The sequence below is a fragment of the Globicephala melas genome, chromosome 11 (assembly GCF_963455315.2).
Source record: "Globicephala melas chromosome 11, mGloMel1.2, whole genome shotgun sequence".
NCBI lineage: Eukaryota > Metazoa > Chordata > Mammalia > Artiodactyla > Delphinidae > Globicephala > Globicephala melas.
This window is the reverse complement of record NC_083324.2, coordinates 5,496,862-5,516,263: the sequence shown is the minus strand read 5'-3', so window position 1 is coordinate 5,516,263 and position 19,402 is coordinate 5,496,862. Positions and strand designations below refer to the sequence as shown.

The 19,402-nt window shown below is 45.6% G+C and overlaps 1 protein-coding gene and 1 long non-coding RNA gene across 6 annotated transcripts in view; one reads left to right on the top strand and one right to left on the bottom strand.

The window, feature by feature from the left end:
* The window catches only part of LOC115844089 (uncharacterized), a 32,369-nt gene extending 13,677 nt beyond the window's left edge, over positions 1-18,692 (top strand). Inside the window, exon 3 of the long non-coding RNA XR_009565741.1 lies at positions 12,708-18,692. This is a non-coding gene — a long non-coding RNA (uncharacterized lncRNA). The remainder of the gene's footprint in view (positions 1-12,707) is intronic.
* Positions 6,997-19,402, bottom strand: part of TAMM41 (TAM41 mitochondrial translocator assembly and maintenance homolog) — a 55,039-nt gene continuing 42,633 nt past the window's right edge. For all 5 annotated transcript variants that reach the window (XM_030840849.3, XM_060307503.2, XM_060307502.2 and 2 more), the window contains 3 exons: positions 18,126-18,291; positions 16,551-16,613; positions 6,997-7,150 (listed from right to left, as the gene is read on the bottom strand). In XM_030840849.3, the coding sequence (XP_030696709.1) occupies positions 7,074-7,150; positions 16,551-16,613; positions 18,126-18,291 (306 nt within the window). In that variant the 3' untranslated portion in view covers positions 6,997-7,073. The remainder of the gene's footprint in view (positions 7,151-16,550; positions 16,614-18,125; positions 18,292-19,402) is intronic.

Here is a 19,402-nt window from a genome sequence, read left to right as displayed (position 1 = left end):
TTTGTGCCAGTACCATATTGTCTTGATTACTGTAGCTTTGTAGTATAGTCTGAAGTCAGGGAGTCTGATTCCTCCAGCTTCATTTTTTTCGCTCAAGACTGCTATGGCTATTTGGGGTCTTTTGTGTCTCCATACAAATTTTAAGATTTTTTGTTCTACTTCTGTAAAAAACGCCATTGGTAATTTGATAGGGATTGCATTGAATCTGTAGATTGCTTTGGGGAGTACAGTCATTTTCAAAATATTGATTCTTCCAATCCAAGAACATGGTATATCTCTCCATCTGTTTGTGTCATCTTTGATTTCTTTCATAAGTGTCTTACAGTTTTCTGAGTACAGTACCTCCTTAGGTAGGTTTATTCCTGGATATTTTATTCTTTTTGTTGCAATGGTGAATGGGATTGTTTCCTTAATTTCTCTTTCTGATCTTTCATTGTTAGTGTATAGGAATGCAAGAGATTTATTTTATTTCTTTTATTTATTTATTTTTCTTTTATTTTCTTTTTTTTTTTTTGCGGTACACGGGCCTCTCACCGCTGTGGCCTCTCCCGTTGCGGAGCACAGGCTCCAGACGCGCAGGCTCAGCGGCCATGGCTCACGGGCCTAGCTGCTCTGCGGCATGTGAGATCTTCCCGGACTGGGGCACGAACCCATGTCCCCTGCATCGGCAGGCGGACTCCCAACCACTGCGCCACCAGGGAAGCCCTATTTCTTTTTTTAAAATAAATTTATTTATTTAGTTTTGGCTGTGTTGGATCTTCGTTGCTGTGTGCAGGCTTTCTCTAGTTGTGGCGAGTGGGGCTACTCTTTGTTGTGGTGCGTGTGCTTCTCATTGCGGTGGCTTAGCTTGTTGCGGAGCACAGGCTCTAGGTGTGCAGGCTTCAGTAGCTGTGGCACGCGGGCTCTAGAACGCAGGCTCAGTAGTTGTGGCACTCAGGCTCTAGAATGCAGGCTCAGTAGTTGTGGCACACGGGCTTAGTTGCTCCGTGGCATGTGGGATCTTCCCGGACCAGGGATCGAACCCATGTCCCCTGCATTGGCAGGCGGATTCTTAACCACTGCGCCACTTCCAGGGAAGTCCCTAGGAATGCAAGAGATTTCTGTGCATTAATTTTGTATCCTGCAACTTTACCAAATTCACTGATTAGCTCTAGTAGTTTTCTGGTGGTATCTTTAGGATTCTCTATGTATAGTCCCATGTCATCTGCAAACAGTGACAGTTTTACTTCTTCTTTTCCCATTTGTATTCCTTTTACTTCTTTTTAAACTCTGATTGCCGCTGGCTAGGACTTCCAAAACTATGTAGAATAAGAGTGGTGAGAGTGGACATCCTTGTCTTGTTCCTGATCTTAGAGCAAATGCTTTCAGTTTTTCACCATTCAGAATGATGTTTGCTGTGGGTTTGTCATATATGGCCTTTATTATGTTGAGGTAGGTTCCCTCTGTGCCCACTTTCCGGAGAGTTTTTATCATAAATGGGTGTTAAATTTTCTCAAAAGCTTTTTCTGCATCTATTGAGATGATCATATGGTTTTTATTCTTCAAATTGTTAGTATGGCGTATCCGTTGACTGATCTGCGTATATTGAAGAATCCTTGCATCCCTGGGATAAATCCCACTTGATCATGGTGTATGATCCTTTTAATGTGTTGTTGGATTCTGTTTGCTAGTATTTTGTTGAGGATTTTTGCATCTGTATTCATCAGTGATATCGGTCTGTAATTTTTTTTGTAGTACCTTTGTCTGATTTTGGTATCAGGGTGATGGTGGCCTTATAGAAGGAGTTTGGGAGTGTTCCTTCCTCTGCAATTTTTTGGAAGAGTTTGAGAAGGATTGGTGTTAGCTCTTCTGTAAATGTTTGATAGAATTCACCTGTGAAGCCATCTGGTCCTGGACTTTTTTTTCTTGGAAGATTTTTAATCACAGTTTCAATTTCATTACTTGTGACTGGTCTGTTCAGATTTTCTGTTTCTTCCTGGTTCAGTCTTGGAAGGTTATACCTTTCTAATAATTTGTCCATTTCTTTCAGGTTGCCCATTTTATTTGCATAGAGTTGCTTGTAGTAGTCTCTTAGGAGGCTTTCTATTTCTCTGGTGTCCATTGTAACTTCTCCTTTTTCATTTCTAATTTTATTGATTTGAGTCCTCTCTCTCTTTTCACTTGATGAGTCTGGCTAAAGGTTTATCAGTTTTGTATATCTTCTCAAAGAACCAGCTTTTAGTTTTATTGATCTTTGCTATTGTTTTCTTTGTTTCTATTTCATTTATTTCTGCTCTGATCTTTATGATTTCTTTCCTTCTACTAACTTTGGGTTTTGTTTGTTCTTCTTTCTCTAGTTCCTTTAGGTGTAAGGTTAGATTGTTTATTTGAGATTTTTCTTTTTCTTGAGGTAGCACTGTAATGCTATAAACTTCCCTCTTAGAACTGCTTTTGCTGCATCCCACAGGTTTTGGATCATCATGTTTTCGTTGTCATTTGTCTTGAGGTATTTTTTGATTTCCTCTTTGATTTCTTCAGTGATCTCTTGGTTATTCAGTAGTATATTGTTTAGCCTCCATGTATTTGTGTTATTACATTTTTTCCCCTGTAATTTATTTCTTATCTCATAGCATTGTGGTCAGAAAAGATTCTTGATATGAATTCAATTTTCTTAAATTTACCGAGGCTTGATTTGTGACCCAAGATGTGATCTATCCTGGAGAGTGTTCCGTGTGCACTTGAGAAGGAAGTGTAATCTGCTGTTTTTGGATGGAATGTCCTATAAATATCAATTAAATCTATCTGGTCTATTGTGTCATTTAAAGCTTGTGTTTCCTTATTTATTTTCTGTCTGGATCATCTGTCCATTGGTGTAAGTGAGGTGTTAAAGTCCCCCACTATTATTGTGTTACTGTCAATTTCTTCTTTTATAGCCGTTGGCATTTGCCTTATGTATTGAGGTTTTCCTATGTTGCGTGCATATATATTTATAATTGTTATATCTTCTTCTTGGATTGATCCCTTGATCATTATGTAGTGTTCTTCCTTGTCTCTTGTAACATTCTTTATTTTAACATCTATTTTATCAGACAGGAGTATTGCTACTCCAGCTTTCTTTTGATTTCCATTGCATGGAATATCTTTTTCCATCCACTCACTTTCAGTCTGTATGTATCCCTAGGTCTGAAGTGGGTCTCTTGTAGACAGCATATATATGGGTATTGTTTTTGTATCCATTCAGTGAGCCTGTGTCTTTTAGTTGGAGGATTTAATCCATTCACGTTTAAGGTAATTATTGATATGTATGTTCTTATTACCATTTTCTAATTGTTTTGAGTTTGTTTGTGTAGGTCCTTTTCTTCTCTTCTGTTTCCCACTTAGAGAGATTCCTTTAGCATTTGTTGTACATGGTTTGGTGGTGCTGAATTCTCTTAGCTTTTGCTTATCTGTAAAGCTTTTGACTTCTCCATCAAATCTGAATGATATCCTTGCCAGGTACAGTAATCTTGGTTCTAAGTTCTTCCCTTTCATCACTTTAAATATATCATGCCACTCCCTTCTGGCTTGTAGAGTTTCTGCTGAGAAATCAGCTGTTAACCTTATGGGAGTTCCCATGTATGTTATCTGTCATTTTTCCCTTGTTGCTTTTAATAATTTTTCTTTGTCAATTTGATTACTATGTGTCTTGGCGTGTTTCTCCTTGGGTTTATCCTGCCTGGGACTCTCTGCATTTCCTGGACTTGGGTGGCTATTTCCTTTCCCATGTTAGGGAAGTTTTTGATTATAATCTCTTCAAATATTTTCTCAGGTCCTTTCTCTCTCTCTTCTCCTTCTGGGACCCCAACAATGCGAATGTTGGTGCGTTAAATGCTGTCCCCGAGGTCTCTTAGGTTGTCTTCATTTCTTTTCATTCTTTTTTCTTTATTCTGTTCCGTGGCAGTGAATTCCACCATTCTGTCTTCCAAGTCACTTATCTGTTCTTCTGCCTCAGTTATTCTGCTATTGATCCCTTCTAGTGTATTTTTCATTTCAGTTATTGTATTGTTTATCTCTGTTTGTTTGTTCTTTAATTCTTCTAGGTGTTTGTTCTGTAATTCTTCCAGGTCTTTGTTAAACATTTCTTGCATCTTCTCAATCTTTGCCTCCATTCTTTTTCCAAGGTCCTGGATCATCTTCACTATCATTATCCTGAATTCTTTTTCTGGAAGGTTTCCTAGCTCCACTTCATTTAGTTGTTTCTCTGGGGTTTTATCTTGTTCCTTCATCTGGTACATAATCCTCCGCCTTTTCATTTCGTCTGTCTTTCTGTGAATGTGGTTTTTGTTCCACAGGCTGCAGGATTCTGGGTCTTCTTGCTTTTGTGATCTGCCCTCTGGTGGATGAGGCTATCTAAGAGGCTTGTGCAAGCTTCCTGATGGGAGGGACTGGTGGTGGCCAGAGTTCAGTAAAACTTTAATCCACTTGTCTGCTGATGGGTGGGGCTGCATTCCCTCCCTGTTGGTTGTTTGGCCTGAGGTGACTCAGCACTGGAGGCTACAGGCTCTTTGGTGGGGTTAATGGCAGACTCAAGTCCGGCAGGGCTCACGCCAATGAGTACTTCCCAGAGCTTCTGCTGCCAGTGTCCTTGTCCCCATGGTGAGCCACAGCCACCCCCGGCCTCTGCAGGAGACCCTCCAACAGTAGCTGGTAGGTTGGTTCAGACTCCTATGGTGTCACTGCTCCTTCCCCTGGGTCCCGATGCACACACTACTTTGTGTGTGCCCTCCAAGAGTGGAGTCTCTGTTTCCCCCAGTCCTGCTGAAATCCTGCAATCAAATCCCGCTAGCCGTCGCAGTCTGATTCTCTGGGAATTCCTCCTCCTGTCACCAGATCCCCAGGTTGGGGAGTCTGATGTGGGGCTCAGAACCTTCACTTCAGTGGGTGGACTTCTGTGGTATAAGTGTTCTCCAGTCTGTGAGTCACCCACCCAGCGGTTATGGGATTTGATTTTATTGTGATTGCACCCCTCCTACCGTCTCACTGCGGTTCTCCTTTGTCTTTGCGTGTGGGGTATCTTTTTTGGTGAGTTCCAGTGTCTTCCTATAGATGACTGTTCAGCAGTTAGTTGTGATTCCAGTGCTCTCGCAAGAGGGAGTGAGCACACGTTCTTCTACTCCACCATCTTGAACCAACTTTGTAGCTTATAGGTCTTGAATAATCTTGTTATGGATTGAATGTTTGTGTTCCCTCAGAATTCTCTCACCACCCCCACCCCCAATGTGATGATGTTCAGAGGTGGGGCCTTTGGCAGGTAACATGGTCATGAGGGTGGAACCCTCATGAATGGGATTAGTATCCTTATAAGAAGAAACATGAGACCTTGCTTTGGGTCTGCTGGCTCCACTGTGAGAGAAGACACTGGGAAAACAGGCCTCTGCAACTAGGAAGAAGCTCTCACCAGAAACCGACCATATCAGCAAACCTGGTCTCAGACTTCCAGGCCCCAGAACTGTGAAAAATCAATTTCTGCTGTTTATAAGCCAACCAATGTGTGGTATCTGTCATGGCAGCCCGAACTGACCAAGGCTGATGAGAAATACTTATTTTATCCCATAAGCAGTGGGGAATCATTTTAGCTTCTTGAGGAAGAACCTGACCCAATAAAACAAAAACACTTGCAGAAGAAAACAGTAACAAAAACAATAATAGAAAGTAATGACAGAAGTGACATTTACTGAATGCTACCAGGCAGTGTCCTAGTACATAGGACACTTGGCTTGCAGGACCTTCACTACAGCCCAAGGAGGTCTGTACTGTTATTCCCTTTTCAGAGATGGTAAAACTCTTCAGAGACACTAAATAACTTGCCCAAAGTCACAAAGCTAGTCAGCAGTGGAGCGAAGATTCAACCCAGTTTGGTCATATCTTAAGCCTGAGCTCTTTTGGGTTGGAATGAGCTGAACCCAAAGGTAGAAAAAATTAGTAGGAAACTATTGTTCAAATTTTCAAAAGAACCTAAGGGTCTGCACTAGAGCACTGGGCAATGGAAACAGGGTGAGGTAGAGACAATCTGAGAAAAGAAAGACAAAACCTGAGCTTGGACTGAAGAGATGATGTGCCAGGTGAGGGAACAGACGCTGCCTCCCCCCCATCCCCCCATTTCCATCCATCTGTCAGCTCATCCTGCAGCCCATGAGCTGGAGGGGAGGCAGGCTCCGGTCCAAGCTCCTTGGCCTGGTTCCCCCCAGCCATTCCTGGTGCAGTGATGGGCAAGTTACCCATTAGGGCCCAGGAATCCAGACAGAGGCTTGCTGGGAACTGTTGCAGTTCTGTTGCTTTTCTAAGAGGGCTTCTGAAAGGAACTCCCCCTGTCTCCCCAGATGCAGATGGGGGTGCACACAGCCCTTGAGGCTGTTGTCAGGGGTCTCAGAGTTAAGAGGAGAGCTGGCCTTAGTGTGATGTCAATGTGGCAAAGGATGGAGAAAGGACAGAAATTGGTCTGTTAACCCCCTAAATCAATCCAACTCTGAAGCCCACCAACCTCTGACTTTCCAGTTCTTTGAGCTGATGAGTCCTTTGTCGTTTCCTGCTCCCCAAACGCTCCTGTTACATGGGAAAGCTCTGCACCGGTCTGTTGCAGGTTCCTCACTTGAGTCACTGCCACACACCCTCATGGAGAACAAGGAGAAATGTTAAACACCCAGATCCAGGAAGATGCTGACTGGCGCTCTCACTGGAGAAAACCGAGTGAGCGGATGGAGCCGAGGCAGACAGAGCCAAAGCTCCTGCCCTAGCGCGGGGCTGCCGGTCCACAGCGCGTGCACCGCCACTTAGACCTCTGACCCTCGTTGCCAAACAGACCACAGCCGAAGCTCTCAGGAAAGCAGGGCCCAGATGGTGCTGTGTGTAACGAGGACTCTTCTCATGCTGAGTCCTCAAAGGTATTGGTTCCCCCCGGATAAAGGTCTGACGCATACATTTCCAAAATCCAGTACAGTATCATGCAAACCAAGACCTCTTCAAATTCAACCAAATAGGTCAGAGTAACAGACGCTGTTCCGTCAAAAAGGATCATTTTATTCAGCTACACATAACATAGATAAAAGCAAGCAAAATCAGGATGTTTTTCTCAGCCATCCTTTCCACATTTTACGCAGTTTTAGAGAACTATAAATCATTGATTTCTTCAGGCCTAAAAGAGAAAAGAAGAGAGAGTAAGAACACTGAGGCTTACTGAGTAGATGCTCAGTGGAGGTCCTGTGGTATTCGGATCAGACTCATCTTTGGAGTAGAACAGCGATGGGCTGACTGGGGTTCCAGGAGAGCCTGGGGGCCTGACAGGGTCCAGGAGACCCTGGGGGCCATCGTGATCAACAGGAGGGAAAAGAGTGATTTCCGCATCTGCTGAAGCAGTGATACGGATGCCAAAGGCACCCAAGCTTCTGGGGTAAGGGAGTCCTTTCAGATAGGAGCATGCTGCAACCTCTGAATTTAGCAGCTCTTTGAAAAAGGAGGAGAAAGGAAGGCAAAGACAAGACGCCATATGTAAGTGAGCGTCCTTGGCCCCCTTTCTAGCCCCCGATGCCTCCCAACCACCCCCAGCGCACTGCTGCCATGTCCCTGCGTGTGACGCCAGTTTGCCCGCGGTGAAGGGCGTTCCCACCACACCCTGCCTGGTAGACGCCGCGATCCCGTTCAGATTTTTCCCCTGGAAGCACCGGGCTCCCCAGCCGATTCAGCCACTGTTCCTCCTGGTCCCACGGTGCCTGTGCTGACGCCCAGCTCAGCACTCACCACACTGCACAGTGCTCTCCTGTCCCTCTGCCTACACCGGGAGCTCCTTGAGGACAGGGACCTTGTCCTATTCATCCCGGGTTCCCCATTACTTAGTGCAGCACCCGGCACACAGCAGGTGCTCAGTAAACACCTGCAGTGATGGAACAGATGTACCTTGTTCAGACACCTGCCCTTCCAGCACCCCATCTACTGAGTCACAAGTGCCTGATGAAACCAGAGGAGAGGCTCTCGGGGGAGTTTACGGGAAAGAAGTCCGACGGCATGGACTAAGCGGGGTGCTGCTATCTGTCGGGACTCACAGGATCCCATTTGCAGACGGTGTTACGGGCTTGACCTTCTTTGTGCTGAGGATGAGATCATTCAGTCTGTGTTTCAGGGTGTGGCCCAAAGATCCGAACAGTCTTTTTCACCCTGGGATCCAGACCGTGGTCTGCGCTGCAGGTGTGACATGTAGTGTGGGCACCGCTCACAAGGTATAACAGGACTGGTTCCGGAGGCTCTGAGCACTGGCGTGTAAGCGCTCTCAAAAATACCTGATCATGTTACCTGTAGGCCGCCTCATGCACTTAGGACCTTTTACGCCGCCACTGCAGGCAGCGGCAGGTAAAAAGGCAGGGCACCGATAAAGTCATTAGTGAATGCTTCTAGAAGCTGTGGCCCCGCTTGTCCACTGACCGACTCCTGCAAACCGAGACTCGTCAAGAAACTCAGAGCTCCTTTTCCTGCCTCCACCCGTTTTAATTTTCTCCCTGGAGCAACCACTCTGGTAAACCTCACCCACTCGAGCACTGGGACTGGAATCTTATTACGTAAGGTGCTTTTTAAAATTCCAGGCAGAACCGATCAAGACACCAAGGTAGCTGCACACAGTAAGGGTCAACGCGGCAACTCCAGGGCACTGAGTCACAGCGAGAGGAAGAGGCATCGACCATAATGAGTCCCAGCTCAGCTTCACAAACCTTCCTCACAGACTCTGGGGAGCTTAACATTTACGGTAAATACACCACAGTCCACGAGCGGCATTGTGGAGCCATGTTTTGCTGCTAGTGGATAGAAACCTCCCTTAATTAAGAAGTCTCTCCCTTCGGCAGCTCTGCCAGAGACATGTTCTCAGGATGGCTGCAGCCGGGGACGGATCTGGCAAGGGCGCTGGAATGGGAGTCAGGAGAGCGGAATGTTAGTCCCCGCTGGGGACAGGGAGACTCCCCGTCTCTGGGCATCGACTTCCTCATCTGCAAACTGACAGGTTGGACTAGGTTACGGGTTCTCCAACGAGGGGCCAACAGACAGGCCTCAGTCTGAGAACTCCCTGAAGCTGCAGGGAGGTTTGCTGAGTGTGCGCACGTGTGCATGTCTGTGCAGAGGGCCCAGAGTTTTAGTCAGAGTCTCACTGGGAGCCAGGATTTTCAAGAGGTTAAGAACCAAGAGATTAGAAGGAAGGATCCTGCCTTAATATTCTAGTTGCAACGAAGGTGGAGGACAAAACTTCATGAACTTGGAGTAGGCAATATTTCCTAAACAGGACACAAAAAGCTGCTAACCTTACAGGACAAAACTGATAAACTGGACTAAGTAAGATTAAGCACTTTTCATCAAAAGACACCATTAAGACAGCGAGACAACAAGCTCTAGAGTGGGGGACTTTTGCATTCCACTTGTCCAACGAAGGACCTGTATCCACACTATACAGAGATTTCAGTGTAAAAAAAAAAAAAAAAAAAGGCAGACAATTCAAAAGAAAAATGAGCAAAAGTAGAATAGGTACTTCACAAAAGAGGATCTCCGACCATGTAAGCATGTGAAGAAACGCTCAACTTTATCGGTCATCAGGAAAGTGCACGTTAAAACTCCAATATGATACGTCTACTCACCTACCAGAGGGCCTAAAAAGAAAAAGACCTGCTATCAAGCACTGGTCACAGAGGTACTGCAGCAGGAACTCTGCTGCTTGGAGTGTAACCTAGACACTCGTTAGGTAGTATCTACCACAACTGGACATTCACACACTTTATGATACAGTAATTCCACCCGCAACTAAAAACCTAACAGAAATGCATACCTATGCTCGCTCGAAGACAGGTACCAAAACATGCATAGCAGGACTCTCTGAAATAGCCCCAAACTGGAAACAACCCGGGAGATCATCAACAGTAGAAGGGATGAACTGTGCTCTAGTCAGACGATGGATGCAATGAGAATAAACGGACTACTCCCAACACCACGAGGAATCTCACTGCTGTTACAAGGAGTGAAAGACATGAGAGAGTACATATTTATATGAAGTTCAAAAATGGGCAAAACAGAAGCATGGCATTAGAGGTCAGGAGAGTAGGTACTCTGGGAGGAGCAGTGACTGGACGGGGCACAGTGGGGTTCTGGGGGAACTGGCCCTATTCTAGTTCTTCATCTAGGTACTGGGTTCACGAGTCTGTTCACTTTGTGAAAATTCACCAAATTTATGATTTGTGTACTTTTCTGTATATATGGAGACTTTCCCTACTACCAGAAAATTCAGAATCTTCCATTTATTCAGTCACTGAAATACACTGAACAGGCATTTCTTGGGCACCAACACATACGGGACACGGAGCTAGTTGTTCGGGACACCGGTATGAACAACAGCCCTGGTCTCTGCCCTCACAGAGTTTATAATCCACAGACTTCTACTTGGCCGACACTGAGCTTTTGTGTGGTTTCTGCTTCCTTTCTAAAGATGATGGTGACTTAGGAAGTCTGCATTTAGAATGCGTCTTGAAGGAAGACAGCCTGCTAAGAGAGAAACTCTATTCTAAGAACCATCATTGTTGACTTTGCTCCTTCCCCAGAGGATAAAGGTGCAAACATCTCCTTAGCGACATCCTGTTTAGGCAGATCCTTATTTACCTAAAGCTGGTCGTTATGAACACTGATTAGTAACCAAAGTCAGGATTTTGTTTTGGAAGCAAACGGAAATCTACTCTAATACATGGCTCCTAAGGTTTTTCTTCTGTTGGTTTCCAGTATGTTTCACGTTACCTACAGCAAAATCACTACATATGTAATACTATGAATTCCCTGCGTGACCTTAAACTGATAGGTCCAGTGACAGACAAAATGCTCCAGGAAACAATGTGAGGCAGAGATGAGACCAGGTTGTGAGAGGTCTCTACCTTCCCATAATCCTATATTTCAGATATTTAGGAGAGAAAATCAGCAAGCCTCAAACATTCTTCCAGTTAATTTCCAACCACAGTTAGCTACATCTACAAAGAAAATCTTTTCTGAGGCAGTTTTATTTTTAAAACTTACAGGTTTAAGTGATAAATACATCACCAGAAAAATCTTTATTATCATGTGTTCTTCTTATTGAAACATGTAGGTACCAAAAAATGGGGATAAAATGTTTCAGTCATAAGAGATGAGAAGGAGAAGATAATCAATGATACATTCTATCACTTTCAGGAAAGGGCTGGTAAGGACCGGCCGAGGCGTGCCGGAATCTTTTTAGGCACAAGACTAAACCTGTCTTGTTTAAGTTGAATCTTTTGAAGCTACAGAGGTAAATAGGTATTTGACTCCAAAGTGAATTCTGATTGACCAGAAAGTCAGGTGGGGAAAAATAAAGCAATATTTCAAAGATTAAACTTGTCATCCTCCCCCACGTTCCCTCACCCCAGGAAAGGTACCTCCGCCTCCGCTCCCCAAGCCAGAAACCTGGGAGTTTCTCTGACTCCTCTCTGCTTCACTGCCCAAATCCCTCCCATCACCAAGACCTGGGGATGCGTCTTCCAAGTATTGCCTGCATCTCTCCTCTGCCTCTCCTGCAAAACCCTGAGTCAGGGCGGCCAGGCCTCCTCACCTGGCGGGCTGCAGCCGCAGTCGATCAGTTTCCCAAGCAACAGCGTCACCTCCCTCCAAGCTGCTCTCTATCCTCTCGCTACAGCCGTCTTTCGACAATCCTTCAGCGGCTTCCCTCTCCCCTCAGTGAAACTCTGGATTCCCCTTCAGGCTTTTACAGGCCTTCCCCTGTCTGGCTCCTGCTTCCTTCTCAGTCTAACTGCTAAGCCCCTGACCCATTTCTCCCCAAGCTCCCCGCCGCCGTCCCGCAAAGATGCAAAGAATTCCACTCCTCTCTACTCATTCAGGTTAGACACATAAACGGCTGTGGCTGATCAGAACGTGATGTTTGCTTGGCCGGGCTGAGCCGTGATGCGGTGTGCTGCTGCCCTGCAGGGCGGCGCAGGCAAGGACCAGGAGGCTAAACAGTCTCCTGCTCTCCCGAGCTGCCTGGCTGCAGCTGCTGCCCCGAGACCCTGATAAAAACCGCTGCTCCATTAACAGCACAGTCTAAGAAGTCAGTATTATCTTGCCAATAACCGACTCCCAGGCTAAAGGGAAAAACAGTGTTTGGTTTTGGAAGTAGTTCTGTACTCACCTTGGAACATGGGTATATCTGATGGTAGGGGAATTTCAGGGAACTAACACAGACAGAGTGTCAGACCACATGAGGACACCTGCCGTGTCACCCAACACAGTTCATTAGAAAGGGCAACCCTTTGGGCTGACACAGAGCCTGGCTTCCATCTCTTCCAGGAAGAGACTGATACTTAGATCTAGACTCACTGAAGTTTATAAAGCACCTACTAGGTACTGGGTACATACTGGACACTCTCACAACATGCCACGAGTTGGGTATTAGTATCCCCTTCATTTCAAGGAAGAAGGGCTGTTAACATACCAAGGTTACAGAGCGAAGACGTGAACTACAACTCTGAGCCAAGGCCTTCTTATCACCATCTTAGCTTCGCTCTCTCTGAATTTAACAATATTTGAATATAAAAGTTATTCACTAGCTAAGGAGACCCTTCCTTTTTACCCCCACTACGAGTGGCTGGCTGCAGAGGGGAGGAGTGATAAGAGCTACAAAGGAGGAAAAGTGCAACCAAATAACCCGGGATTTTCTCACTCTGCAGGTGATACATCAGCTGGCTGAAAACCTGACCAGAGGCAGAACTTGGGAGATTTCAGGAAGATGCACCCAGCACAAGCCAGGCAGAACAACAGCAATTATGGCCACATCCAGAGGACTTCTAAAGAGCAGCGCACAGGAGAGAGAGGTTCTGACGCTTGCTGTGAAGTTAGAGGACAGAGAAAGAGTAAACCAGCCACTCAGGGCCTACGGTTGCTAGTCTACTCCAGCTGGAGACCTAGTGACGGGGCTACTGCTAGCTGAATAGGAAAATGCAAGGAGGCATGTTCTAAAGAGACGGCAGGAAGCCTTTAGGTAATGATACCAAAAAGGAAAGACCAGGCACAGTGCTGGTGCTCTTATATGTCTTGAGATATAATTTTCACAACCCAGTGAGGCAGGCATAATTATCTCTATGAAATTAAAACTAAGAAAAATTAGGTAACTTACCCAAGTCACAGTAGTTAAGCTGGAGTTCGAACCCTAATCTCTGAGGCTCGCAAACCCCTGCCCTTGGCCTGGGCCACCTTCATCACAGCCCTCAACCACCAGAAACCAGAGAAGCCAGAGCACAGGGTAAGCAAACCCAGCGAAATCTGAAGGAACGCGCATCACCTTCCACAATTCCTGCAACCTCAGAGCAGGCTGCAGACATTCTGTCCCTCTGGTTCCACAATCCAATGAGACATCTTTAGAGGGGAAGGGAGAAAATCAGTGAGCACTCAGAGGAGGCAGCACTGGGCATTCCACTGCCACAAGGAAATCTGGGCTGCGGGTTCCATGAGATGATACCCACTGCCCTCTGCTGGCAACCAGGAAGAACAAGAGGAAAGAGGACCAAAGATCCATTTCAGGTTGACGTGTCAAGAGATGATGAGGGTGGATAGAACTTCCCTGGTGGCACAGTGGTTAAGAATCTGCCTACCAATGCAGGGGACATGGGTTTGAGCCCTGGTCCAGGAAGATTCCATGTGCCGTGGAGCAAGGAAGCCCGTGCACCACAACTACTGAGCCCGCACGCCACAACTACTGAAGCCCGCATGCCTAGAGCCCGTGCTCCGCAACAGGAGAAGCCACTGCATTGAGAAGCCCGCGCACTGCAACGAAGAGTAGCCCCTGCTCGCCACAATTAGAGAAAGCCCATGCACAGCAACAAAGGCTCAATGCAGCCAAAAAAAAAAAAAAAAAATAGAGATGATGAGGGTGGATTTTTAAAAACCTTTTATTAGAGATGAATTCAAGCTTATAAAAGAATGGCATATTATGTTCCCATGTATGTTCACCAGCTTCAACAATGTATCAACTCATAGCCAATCTCGAGTCATCCCCACCCTTACCCACTTCCCTCCAACATGTTTTCTTTTGAAGCAATTCTCAGACATTCTGTCATTTCATCTGTAAATATGTTAGTATGTATTTCCACAAGAAAATGATTTTTTAACCCCGTAACACCACCATTATCACAACTAAAAAAAAAAAAAAATCAATAAATCTAGTAGTTGCTTATAGCACAGGAAGCCAAAAATAAAAAAACCCGAAGCATCCAGCCTCACCCAAGGATTATGGTAAGGGAGGTGCAATCATGCAAAACACAGATTAATAGCCTGAGCCACCCAAGCAAACAAAAGTACCTCATCTTCAGCCTTGCCAGGATAACTCAGCAAGAAGACAGATTAAATAAATATCTTAACTGGAAATGCAAAGCTATGCACCCCTGAGTGGTAGGACAATCTTCAGCTGAGTAGGTTTGGCACACGTGCTACTAAACCTTTGTGGACGGGCTGAATCTTTCCAAAGATTCAGGACGGCAACATTTGGCTGTGTCCCCAGGCAACCGAAGCGAGGCCTTAAGAGGTGTGATCGTGCAGCTCCCTGGCAATCTCAAGCCAGGGACCAGAATCAGGCTGAAAGACCACTCCTTCTTCAGGTTCCCTCTGTGCCATTTATCCCTAGTAATGCAAACTTCTATTTATGTGTCCATCTCCCCTTCTAGATGATGAAGCCTCTGAAGGCAGGATGGTACAGGGTTCACCCTGTATCCTGCGTGGCGAGCACATAAGTGATGCTCAGTAGACAGCTGCATAAAGAGAGACTGAACTGGAAAAGTCTGTCATCAGACAGTACCAAGTGTTGGAAAGAATGGGGAGAAACAAGAACTTTCGTTTACCCCTAGTGGGATGATAAAATGATAAACCACTTTGGCAATTTGGCAATATCCAAAGATATGTTCCAATGTTTAAGCCCATAACACAAGAACAGGATGTTTTAAATTTAAAAAAGAAGGAATATTCAGAGAACAAAAAAAGAGAAGAGCTCCTAGAAATTAAAATAACAAAAATAAAACAACTCAATGGAAACTCAAGTGGAGAAAGCAAAGCAAAAGGACAAAGAGATCGGGCTTCCCTGGTGGCGCAGTGGTTGAGAGTCTGCCTGCCGATGCAGGGGACATGGGTTCGTGCTCCAGTCCGGGAAGATCCCACATGCCATGGAGTGGCTGGACCCGTGAGCCATGGCCGCTGAGCCTGCGTGTCTGGAGCCTGTGCTCCGCAACGGGAGAGGCCACAACAGCGAGAGGCCCGCGTACCGCAAAAAAAAAAAAAAAAAAAGGACAAAGAGGACACGAAAGAAAGAAAACCAAAGGACCAGTCTAGGAGGTCCAATGTTTGAATAAAAGGCGTTCCAGAAAGAGAAGAGAGAAAACAGATGGGAAGAGCGAATACAATAAATTTTTCCTATATTCTTATACTCTGAGTTTCCAAACTGAAGGGTAATGAGTATTCAGTGTAACAGATAAAAAACAGACTCACATCGAAACACACCACTGAGAAACTTCAGAGCCCTGGGGTTAAAAGAAGACCTAAAAGGCTTCCACAAAGAACATACACAAAGGATTAAGAATCAGAACTTCCTAGAAGTGAGAAGATAATCGAAGCAATGGTATCAAAATTCTAAAGGACAACTATTTCTAATCATCTCCAGCCTGAGCCTCAGTCAGGCGTGAGGGTGGACTAAAGATACGCTTGGCCACACGTGGGCTCCAAATCTGCCTCCTCTGCCCCCTTTCCCACGAAGTTCCTGGATGGTGCGCTTCACCAAAATGATGAGGCTGTGCGCCACAAAAGTCAAAGACACCAGATACAGGAAACAGGGTTCCTCACATGAGACAGGTGACGACAGCCTCTGTGGGAAAAGAAAGCTGTGACGGCAAGGAGAAGTGTATCACATGGCTCAGCTATGAATCACAGTAACACAGTCAGACAATGGAAACTCAAGGTTGGCTTCACTAAAGCTACGGCACAACCATATCTGGAACACAGAGGGATGGGTGCGGGGGTGTGTGTGTGCGCGTTGGTGGGGGCAGTTGAATTCTAATCTGCTAGAGTGAGAAGTCCACAGATGATGCCTAAAATTAAAAGGAGAGAAGCAGCAATATAAGCTCATTATCCAGAGAAACAGCAGTGAAAACAAAAATAACCCACCAGGAGAGTCAGCAGTGGTTGTCTCTGGAGAGGAACACTGGCCGGCGGGGAGGGCAAGGTACTGCTGTTTTTGCAACAATATCATGTGTAACTCCCACAGATATGAAAACGCAAGGGGAAACCTGCACATAAGGAGTAACTGGGAAAACGCAGAGGGGCAGCAAATCCTCCCAGCAGCACCTCAGACTCCGGATTACAGCGCCATCTGCCTGTCTATATGTTACTGCCGTGTCCTAGGTTATGACCATCAAAATTCAGCATTTCGCAAGTACTTGCAGGATACAGATAAAGCTTTACATTTTAACCAGGAGCACTGAGGCTGCTCAATCCAGCAGGTACGTTAAGTGTGGATTTTTAACAATTCTTACCAGCAGTGAAAATGCCTTTGGTGCTCTGTCTCATACTGGAAGGTCTCACGATTGCTGAGAGCCCTGTGAGAAAAAAACAATAACAATGCCAAAAAAGCCAGATGTGAGTCATCCTAACACTTTTAAAACTTGAAACTAAATATTCTTTCCAGCTATCCAATAAAACCAGCAAATCTATCTCTGGTGTCAGAGTGACAGTGAAAAGAGTATCAGGATCGAGGTCCAGGAGACTGGAGCTGCCAGCTGTGTCAACGACCAGCTGTGTCACTGACCAGCTGTGTGAACACAAGCAAATGACCTCCCCACTCTGGGTCTGGGACGCCTCATCTTACAACCAGTGGGTTAGGTGACCCTTGAAGGTCATTTTTTTCACTTTAAATCTGCTTAAGTCTGCTGGCTCTCAATTCCAAGATGTGGAAAGATTGGGGAAAAAAACACCAAACGTTTCTGCCTAGGAGGAAAACTTATTCTGAAATCACTCAGAGGACTCCTCGGTGAGGACAGCAGGACAGTCCTTCAGGCCCACAGAAAGGCAGAAGGACTCACACCATGACCAGAAAAGACACGCCTCCACATGTATCTTCAGAAGAGGTAGCCGGCACCCTAGGCACATGCTCCGCTCTGCCCGACGGGCAGGTGTCTCCATGTGACACCGTCACTGTGACTTGCATCCTGCCAGGTGGCCAGGCTGCTCCCTGGGGAAGCTCAGCAAATACGTACTCAACAGTAAACGGTGCACTCATCTGAGGGAGGGCATCATTTTCTTTTCTTTTTTTCATCATTTTCAATTTCATGATTTCCTTACTTGCTGACTGACCTTGTAAATTACCTGTAACACCTCAAAAGGCAGCAAGTCTCTGAAGATCAGGCTCAGATTTTTGGTCCACATTGGGGATGACGTGAGGAACAGGGGCCATGTTGGAGCAGACCTACTGTGCACACAGGAGCCACACCGAGGGGGCGTCGGCCAAGGAGAGTGGTGTTCTTGATGTTATAAAAGCATTAAAAATGTCACCAGTCTCGGGCTTCCCTGGTGGCGCAGTGGTTGAGGGTCCGCCTGCCGATGCAGGGGACGCGGGTTCGTGCCCCGGTCCGGGAAGATCCCACATGCCGCAGAGCGGCTAGGCCCATGAGCCATGGCCGCTGAGCCTGCGCATCCGGAGTCTGTGCTCCGCAACGGGAGAGGCCACAACAGTGAGAGGCCCGCGTACCACAATAAAAAAAAAATCACCAGTCTCCATCCTCCTCAGACCACCGTGAGGAACAAACACATGTCTTTGAAATAACTTCTAAACATTATGCCCTTGGGACCAAAAGAATCATTGTTTCCCTCTCTGTCAGTGATTTAGGACCCAGGGATCTGAAAATAGAAGTACTTTCAGCACCCTACTTCAAACAAACAAGAATTTAGGTTGGGAAAACCCCCAGACTGTTAGTGCTTTCTTATTCTGAGAGGAAATCTCTCTCTCCATCTCACTAGGCAAGAAAGAATAGAGAACCCGTCTCAGCCACAAAGTTTGCTCCCCCCGACCCCCTCCAGCCAACACTTCCTCCCCGTCAGATTCATGCACGTACCTAGACGCACCACGTCTCCACAGTCGGGGTCATGAGCCACTTGCAATAAAGTTTCTTCCACATCTCTGTTTTTTCCAGGAGGGTCCATAATATGATTTATTTGTTGCTGTAAGGTTTTGGGCAATGTCATTAGTTGAGTGAACTGTCCTTCTGGGCTTTTATCGATCTAAGGAAAAAAAAAAGATAACGTCTATGGAAAGTGCTTTGAATTCTATAAATATTCAAAGCACATGGCTTCTCCTTAAAACCACATGAACATATATGAACTCACACCTAGTAGACTAGGCAGGTGCTAAGGAGACTTTCTCCTTTCTGAAACTGAATGCCTAGGTGTTAAGGATTCTAAGTTCCTTCGAACAAGTTAATTCTTTTCCTATGATATTCTACTTGTACTTAAGAATAGAAATTTCTTTCAAGAATCAATTTTTGACTCTCAGTTTTAAAATTTCTATTTGTTCTAAATCCGGTAGTTAAAGAAAGTAAAATTTCAGCTAAAATTCATCGACACACCGGCTCACCCAAGTACTCATTTTCTTTTATTTATTTATTTAAATTTTATTTATTTATTTATTTTTGGCTGTGTTGGGTCTTCGTTGCTGCGCGCGGGCTTTCTCTAGTTGCGGCGAGCGGGGGCTACTCTTCGTTGCGGTGCGTGGGCTTCTCATTGCAGTGGCTTCTCTTGTTGTGGAGCATGGGCTCTAGACGCGCGGGCTTCAGTAGTTGTGACATGTGGTCTCTGCAGTTGTGGCTCATGGGCTCTAGAGCGCAGGCTCAGTAGTTGTGGCGCCCGGGTTTAGTTGCTCCACGGCATGTGGGATCTTCCCAGACCAGGGCTTGAACCCGTGTCCCCTGCATTGGCAGGTGGATTCTTAACCTCCGTGCCACCAGGGAAGTTCCCCATGTACTCATTTTAAACACAGGGGCACAAAGTAACATAGCCAGTAACATGCAGCCAATCAGAGAGTGGGATCTAAATTCGCGTCTCCTGTCTGTAGGGCCTTTTATGTACCATGCTGTATTTCATAAACTGTAGGAATAAACTGATGACAGAGACTAATCTTTATTCACTTTTAATCCCGTGGCACATAGTAAGTACTCAAAAAACATCGGTTGAATAAGAGGATGAATAACTGCACCAATAAAGCTTAGTTGTCATTATTTCTTAAACAGCAGTAAGTTATACCAATGGTTTCTGTTCCCAGTGTATTCTAAAATACATCAAATTTAAAGAAAAATACAGAAATAAAGCATATATAAAACTATGCATTAGACTTTAC